Here is a 9,171-nt window from a genome sequence, read left to right on the forward strand (position 1 = left end):
GAACAGAGTTGTATCCAAGTGTTTGTCTTCAATTCCACTAATCGTGTCTTCCACCATTTCAAATCTGCTCCTCAGCCCTTCTATGACACTGTTCATTTCTGAAATCTTGTTGTTTACCTTTTGGATTTCTAATTGTTGTTTTTGTATGATTTCTAGTTGTGATTTTATTTTGGCATTTTGTTCCTGCATTATTTTCTTGAATTATTCCATGTTTTTGTCTGTATTTTCCATGAATTTGGCTGCCTTTTCCATGACTTTGTCTATTTTTTCATTTTTGTCTGCTTTTTGCTTCAACTCTTGGATAATTTTGAGAATTAGAGATTTGAACTCCCTATCAGGTAGTTCGGCCAGTGCGGGAGGGTGGAATCCAAGCAGCTGGTGCTTCCTGGCCAAGAGACTGTGGCCGCGGGAAGCAGAGGAGGCCGAGTGCGGGGTGAAGAAGGGTGGGGGGTGGGAAAGCGTATATCGCCAATTACCGGTTGTTCTGTCTCCTGCTGGAAGCTCCATGAAGCTGCTTTCTTGTACTCCCTATTTGCTGGTCTCTGATAGGATTCCAAGATGGCGGATCCGGGCTGCCTTAGCTGATAGGGGACCTCTGCATGAACCTCTCCTTGCTCTCCGTTCTCTGTCAATTTTCTCACTCTATTTGGTGCTTAGCTGAGTTCTTTATCTCTTCATTTGATGTTTTAGGGTTTCAGGATTGCTGTTTTCTCTGTTTGGCTTAGTTTTTTGGATCTTTGCTGTGGAAGGATGGCGTGGTGTGTCTACCTAGAGCACCATGTTGCCGGAAGACCACAACTACTATTTTTTTAAAGCTAAACTTTTCTGGAGAAAGGTAACTGCTAGTAAAAAATGTGTTTTCATTGCAACCGCAGTCACCACCCCCACAGATTTCACACTTCTAAGTAGACTGGAGTGCCAATATTGGCCTCCCATTCTGGTGTCCAGGCTCAGTTTGGGTCATGCTAACATAGTAGTACTGGCAGCACCTAGATTTCCGTTTAAAGAGCCACCCCTGCCACACTGTGGAGGTCATGGAATTTAGAAAGTAACCCCCAGCTGACAAGAAAATAATACTAGTCCCTTTCTACAGTGATTAGTTAAAACTCAGATAGCACAGCATCTGTCTTCATAAAAGCAACATCTTACAACAGAGGAGGAAGTGAAAAAAAGAAAAAACATGAAACTCTGACATAAATCATAACACTCAGAAGCAATAAATCATAGGAAAAAATATGCATTTCCAAAGTTTCTGAGTTACTACTCAATAACCATTTAGTTATTATATTATTCAAATATAAACATACTTTCTACAGTGATATTCTTAAGTCACCATAGATGTTTATGCTATGTTTAGCATAGTCTAAATAAGCAAGTAAATATGTAAACTATTCTAGCAAAACTTTCCATTAAGCGCTTTATATCCTAAAAGAATACTTTGGGGTATTTCATGTAATTTGTTGAGGACAAGGACTTCACCGTATTCATTTTTGAGTTGTCAGCACCTAGCATAGTGTCAGACATTCAGAAGGTGATCCATAAACTTTTACTCAATTAACATTTGCTGTTGTTGTTGTTAGGTGCCGTCCAGTCAGTTCCAACTCGTAGCGACCCTATGTACAACAGAACGAAACACTGACTTGTCCTGCGCCATGCTCATGATTGTAGTTATACCTGAGCCCATTGTTGCAGCCACTGTGTCAATCCATCTCATTGAGGGTCTTCCTCTTTTTTGCTGACCTTCTACTTTACCAAGTGTGACGTCCTTCTCCAGGGACTGATCCCTCCTCATAACATGTCCATTCTTGCTTCTAAGGAGCATTCTGGTTGTACTTCTTCCGAGACAGATTTGTTCTTTCGGCAGTCCATGGTATATTCAATATTCTTCACCCATACCATAATTCAAATGCATCAATTTTTCTTCAGTCTGCCTTATTCATTGCCCAGCTTTTGCATGCATATGAGGTGACTGAAAACACCATGGCTTGGGTCAGGTACATCTTAGTCCTTAAAGTGACATCTTTGCTTTTTGACACTTTAAAGAGGTCTTTTGCAGCAGATTTGCCCAATGCAAATCTTGACTGCTGCTTCCATGGGTGCTGATTGTGGATCCAAGTAAAATGAAATCCTTTACAACTTCAATCTCTTCTCCATTTATCATGATGTTGCTTTTTGGTCCAGTTGTGAGGATTTTTGTTTTCTTTATGTGGAGGTCTAATCCATACTGAAGACTGCAATCTGATCTTCATCAGTAAGTGCTTCAAATCCTCTTCACTTTCAGCAAGCAAGGTTGTGTCATCTGTATATCTCAGGTTGTTAACGAGTCTTTCTCTAATCCTGATGCCTCGTTATCTTCATTTAGTCCAGCTTCTCAGATTATTTGCTCAGCATACAGATTGAATAAGTATGGTAAAAGGATAGACTCCTGACGCACACCTTTTCTGACTCTAAACCACGAAGTATCCCCTTGTTTTATTAGCACGACTGCCTCTTGATCTATGTACAGGTTCTTCATGAGCACAATTAAGTGTTCTGGAATTCCCATTTTTCACAATGTTATCCATAATTTGTTATGATCCACACAGTCAAATGCCTTTGCATAGTCGATAAAACACAGGTAAACATCTTTCTGGTATTCTCTGCTTTCAGCCAGGATCCATCTGACATAAACAATGATATCCCTCATTCCATGTCCTCTTCTGAATCCAGCTTGAATTTCTGGCAGTTCCCTGTCAATGTACTGCTGCAACCACTTCAGCAACATTTTACTTGTGTGTGATATTAATGATATTGTTCGATAATTTCCGCATTCAGTTGGATGACCTTTCTTTGGAATAGGCACATATGTGGATCTCTTCCAGTCAGTTGGTCAGGTAATTGTCTTCCAAATTTCTTGGTGTAGACAAGGGAGCACTTCCAGCGCTGCATCCATTTGTTGAAACATAGTGGTTAGGACCCTGGCTGCTAACCAAAAGGTCGATACTTTGAATCCACCAGCTGCTCCTTAGAAATCCTACAGTGCAGTTCTACTCTGTCCTATAGGGTCGCTATGAGTCGGAATTGACTTGATGGAAACAGGTTTATGTCCAACTAATACTTTGTGAGCTTAAAATAAATACATTTGTACTGAACTAATCCTGACTGTGTATATTAAGCAACATGTTAAGTGTTTTGTATTAACGTTCTCATTTAATCCTAATAACCATCCTGAAGGTAGATATAACTGTCCCCATTTTTAAGATGAGGAAACTGATGTACACTTAAGAGCACAGAGATGTAAATGGGAAGAGCCTGTGTTCAGCTTTCCAGCAGACACCAGAGCCTGTATTATTTTTTTGTTATATACCTAGAGATATTTCTAATTTGCTACCTTTGGCTCATAATTCTTTTTATATCTATGTAACATTAATATATGAAACTAGATATAGAGGTACCTCTAGGCTTTACAGTTCATAATAAAATGGGGACAAATATTCAGAACATTGTGTTCCCTGCATCTAACCTTCAAGGGAACTTAAACATGTTTTCCCTGATTTCAAACTTTAAAAAAAAAGGAAGAAACAAAGTTATGTAAGCCTTTAACCTTTCTATGCCCCATTTTTATCATGTATAAGTTGAGATAACACTAGTACCTACTTAATAGATCTGCTGTTAAAATTAAGTGAGTTAAAGTATGTAAGATAATAGCCTGACACTTCGTTAATGCTTAACAAAGATGAGCCAGTAGGAATACAAACAATATCCATAGTAATAGGGATAAGCAGATATTTCCATAAAATACTCAAATTCAAATGTTATTTGCTTCTTAAACCTGCTTATTGAAAGTCACTGCTTTCCTCAATATTCACGTTGGGGGAACAGAAGGTTAATATCACATCTCAAATCTGAAAAGTGGTATAACAGGCGTCAAAAGTGTATAATGTGAGAAGGAGAAAAAATGTTAGAAGAAATTGAGATTTGTAGAGCAGTGCTCACCACAAAGTCCTTCTGTGTGTGAAGACAAGTTAAACTGGAAGCCAAAATGAATGTCCATGATTCCTGTCAGATGAGCCCACTTTATGATGAGTCCAGCTGGAGTGGTAATCATGTACATTGCACCAGAATCCTCTATGAACAGTTCATGACTTGAAAAGGGCAAAGGCACAACAACAGAATCCACTTCTATCTAAAATACCATAAATACACCTTTAGAAAAAAATGTTTATGTTTAAATATACACTCATAAAATTTAAAGAAATCCAGATTTTTTTTCATTTCTTCTGATTTAATAGAAACTATTTTGATTTTTTTAATTTATTTCTTTGCTGTTGCCAAAACTTCTCATAACTTCTAAGCTCTTTTTCTTTATTGTCCGTTTGCTATGCCTTCCTATATTCCGTATTAGTTCTAACCTCCTTGCCTTTTATTTTTTCTAATCTTAACTTTGTTTTATATTACGTATTTTTTTATGTCTGTTTCCCTCGATATATGGTTGATTTCACCATTACTGTAAAAGACCTTAAAATAATAAATATTTTCAGGATATTTTCTTTAATCTGGGTTCTCTCTTTCTTTGACCCTCTAAATCAGTGTTTAAATATAATGCTCATAATAAATACCTGCCAAGCTTGTTAAAGATTAAGATTACCAGCAATTATAATTCCTAGGTTTGGGTTGGGGTCTAAGGCTCTGTAGTTTTAGCATGTACTCTTAGTAATATGAACGTAGAGAGTCCAAGGATTATCCATTGTAAAACCACACTTAAAATACTGGAACCATGTGCTGTAATTAGCAGTAAATTTCTCGAGGTTATACTTCACCAATCATCTAGTTTCTTATCTTTATATCACTCAAATTGCTGCCCTCAGCCTGAAACCTCCTTCCTCTTCTTCTCTGTCTGGTTACTTTCTACTCATTCTTTAAGATTTATCTTCAGTGTCAGCTCCTCCAAGGAGCCCTATCTACCCTCCTATAAGGTGCCTTAGGGGGTCCTTCTCTCTGTTTCCATGATATCTGGGTCATAACTCTATCACTCTGCCTCCTTTACATTTATGCACCCTCTCACACAACTACAAGTTACTTGAGATTGGGACCCGTGTCATTTTGTCATGTATACTGTCAATAAATGATTTTTTAAATAATTAGTTATTAACTTCAATACAATAAGCCCTGCAGCCCAAACATTCAAAATGATGGCACTGACCAGTTTTAAACTTTTTATTTCTCACCTGCTTCCTGTTAATACAGCAACTCCGTCAGAATCACAGGTATATACTCATGCTTTCATCCAAAAAAGTACATCATTCACATATTTCAAGTTTTACTTAAAAATCTTATTATATCTTAGGCCCATTTTAATATTGTTCCCAGTCTAAAATCTATGGACCTGTGCTAACAGACAGAATTATTTTCAGAAAGCACATAATGTCTCAACATTTTGAGAAAAATTTTTACCCTTTTTTTTTTTTTTTTTTTTTGCTTATCTTTTAGAAAGAACCATTTAGAGCTGAGTGAAGAATCCAGCTCTCAACTCACTGCTATCCATTAAGCACATATTCCTGGGGATAAAAGTTTTTCCTGTAAAACCAAATAGGTGCTCTTGAAATTTTTTATAATGCATTGCTCTTCTTAAATTTATCTCAGTAAAGTTAACCATTCTTCCTCTTTTCTTATTTTAGCAATCACTATTTACCAAAAAATTAGTGGTATCTTAACACTTCAAAACTATTTCTTCTATCTGTTCTTTCAGTGGCCTTCATCCTGAAAGTCATAGCTACTTCTCTTTTCAGCTTTATGATCCCTCTTTTTCATGTCATATCCACTTCTTCTAATTTGAAACACAAATGTTAACTCTGGCACTAAGAAACTTGGCTACTCACATTATCCAAGAGGGTTTTAATATATTTAACAAAATGGTCTTAACAGTTAAACTCACAAAGAAGTATTTGCAACAATTGGCTCATTATGGAGGGAGAAATATAAGAAACATTTATAGACTGCCCATGAAAAGAATTCTTAGATGAAATAGCTATGAAATTCCACTGATATATCTAATTTTCCCTCTTAAGGGAAATAATTGTTTATTTAATTTCTTATTTTCATCTAATGTGAGGACTTTAACTTTTTCTTAACTTTGTGTTCTTACCTTTCTTTCTAAACGATTGACAAGTATTTTATGTATAGCTGTTGTCAGATTTAACTTCTTAAAACAAAGTCCAGGGATCCTTCCAGAGAAAGCCTTATTTTGAAAAAAATATTAAAACTTTATGGAGTTATACATAATTTCAGCAGTAAATAGAATGAATTTACTAAATACTTGGCAAATACTCACTACCTTTTTCAATAAGTTTCCATTCTGAAAAACAACATAAAGGGAAAAAAATTAAAGAAATTAATTATTTGACTTTTTAAAGCATTATTTTGATCAATATTATATGCATCTAAGTATATTCACATGAAACATTTTTTGGTTAAGCTCCAGATCAATTTTAGTTAGTTCTTGAGCCCTTTTCTAGTCTAAGAATTTCTGGTGTTGCAACATAATTGAGTTAGAGATTTATGAAGAAACGAATAAAAGAACGGATCACGACTCTGATAAAATAGACTTTAAGTCAAAATCCATTATAAGAGACAAAGAAGGGCAGTATATAATGAATAAAAGATCAATTCACCAAGAGGACATAACCATAATAAATATTTACACACCCAATGACAGAACTCCAAAATATATAAAACAAACTCTAACAGAATTGAAAAGAGAAATCGACAATTCTACAATAATAGTAGGAGACTTTAACACATCACTTTCAATGATGGACAGAATAACTAGAAAGAAACTCAACAAACATACAGATCTAAATAAAACAACCAACTCGCTCTCATAGACATATACAGAACATATCACCACAGTACACATTCTTCTCCAATGCACATGGATCATTCTCCAGAATAGGCCATATATTATGCCATAAAGCAAGCTTAAATAAATTCAAAAACATTGAAATAATACCAAGCATCTTCTCTGATCATAAGACTATAAAACTAGAAATCAATAACAGAAAGAACAAGAAAAATAAATAAATATATGGAAACTGAGTAACACCTTACTTAGAAACTATTGGATAATAGAAGATGAAAAAGGAAACTAAAAAATTCTTAGAATGAAAACTGAACATACCAAAAACTTTGGGACACAGCAAAAGCAGTGCTCAGAGGAGAATTTATAACAATAAATGCACACATCAAAAACAAAGAAAGGGCCAAAATCAATAGCTTAACCCTACAACTCAAACGAATAGAAAAGGAGCAGCAAAAGAAGTCCACAGTCACCAGAAAAAAGGAAATAATAAAGATCAGAGCAGAAATAAATGAAATAGAAAACAGAAAAACAATGGAGTCAATAAGACTAGAAGTTGGTTCTTTGAGAGGATCAATAAAGTTGACAAACCACTGGCCAAATTGACAAAGGAAAAAAATGAGAACATGGAAATAACCAAAATAGAAAAGAGATGGGTGACACTTCAACAAAATCAACTGAGATTAAAAGGACCATAACAGAATATTATGAAAAATTGTACTCCAACAAATTTGAAAACCCAGAAGAAATGGACAAATTTCTAGAAACACACCACCTACCTAAACTAACACATATAGAGGTAGAAAATTTGAACAGACACATAACAAAAGAAGAAATTGAAGATGTTTAAAAAAAAAAAATTCCCAACATAAAAACCCCGGCCCATATGGCTTTACTAGAGAATTCTACCAAATATTCAGAGAAAAGCTAACATCAATTCTACTCAAACTATTCCAGTATATAGAAAAGGAAAGAATGCTCCCTATTTCATTCCATGAAGTCAGCATAACCCTGATACCAAAGCCAGGCAAAGATACCACTGAAAAAGAAAATTACAGACCAATAACCCTCATGAATATAGATGTAAAAATTCTCAAAAAAATTCTAGAGAACAGAATAATACATCATGATTAAGTGGGATTCATACCAGGGCTGCAAGGATGATTCAACATTACAAAATCAACCAAAGTAATTCACCACATAAATAAAACAAAGGAAAAGAATCACATGATCATCTCAACTGACGCAAAAAAAAAAAGGCATTTGATAAAATCCAACACCCTTTCCTGATAAAAATTCTCAGAAAATAGGAATAGAAGGGAAATTCCTCAACATAATTAACGGTATATATGCAAAACCAACAGCCATAATTAGTCTCAACGGAGAAAGATTGAGAGCATTCTCCTTGAGAACAGAAATGAGACAGGGACACCATTTATCATCATTCTTATATTGTACTAGAATTTCTAGCTAGAGCAATAAGGCAAGAAAGGGAAATAAAGGGTATCCAAATCGGAAAGGAATAATTAAAACTATCCTTATTTGCAGATGACATGATCCTATACATAGAAAACCCCACAGACTCCACAAGAAAGTCACTGGAACTAATAGGATTCAGCAAAGTAGAAGAGTATAAGATGAACACACAAAAATCAGCTGAGTTCCTCTACACTAATGAAGGGGACTCTGAAAAGGAAATCAAGAAATCAATAACATTTACAATATTTCCCAAAAGGATAAAATATATAGGAATAGACCTAACCTAAATAGGGATGTAAAAGACTTACACAAGGAAAACTATAAAACACTACTGCAAGAAACTAAAAGAGATCTACATAAATGGAAAAACATTCCATGCTCATGGATTGGAAGACTTAACACTGTGAAAATATCAATGCTACCTAAAGCAATCTATAGATACAATGCAATCCTGATCCAAATCCCATCAACATTCTTCAATGAAATGGAAAAAACAATCTCCAACTTTATATCGAAAGGAAAGAGGCACCAAATGGCTAAAGCAATTTCGAAGAAGAACAAAGTAGGATGCCTCACACGCCTGATCTCAAAATTTACTATTCAAGTATGTCGTTTAATGTCCACAATACATTCCGTGAAGTAGGATGTTATGTGATTTGGATATTATCTACAGAAGACAGGCGCACAAGACAGTCATGGGCAGCCCAGAACCCTCGCCACTGGTCCTACAGTCGCCCAGCCTCCCGCCCTCCACAACGTGCATTCACTATCCAGCTGGCTGCCTCCCAGCCCACCTCAAACTGGCCTCCTTCCTTTCCTTCCTCCCTCCCTGCCTGCCTTCTTCGCCCTCCCCGCCC

General features: G+C 35.7%; 1 protein-coding gene across 1 annotated transcript in view; it reads right to left on the bottom strand.

Annotated features, from left to right (window-relative positions):
- Positions 1-9,171, bottom strand: part of OTOGL (otogelin like) — a 200,727-nt gene that overhangs the window by 43,198 nt on the left and 148,358 nt on the right. The window contains exons 41-43 of the mRNA XM_004384611.2: positions 6,311-6,334; positions 6,125-6,217; positions 3,976-4,165 (exon numbers count right to left, since the gene is read on the bottom strand). Coding sequence (XP_004384668.1) covers positions 3,976-4,165; positions 6,125-6,217; positions 6,311-6,334 — 307 coding nt within the window. The remainder of the gene's footprint in view (positions 1-3,975; positions 4,166-6,124; positions 6,218-6,310; positions 6,335-9,171) is intronic.

Source organism: Trichechus manatus, unplaced genomic scaffold (genome assembly GCF_000243295.1).
Source record: "Trichechus manatus latirostris isolate Lorelei unplaced genomic scaffold, TriManLat1.0 scaffold00125, whole genome shotgun sequence".
Classification (NCBI taxonomy): Eukaryota; Metazoa; Chordata; class Mammalia; order Sirenia; family Trichechidae; genus Trichechus; species Trichechus manatus.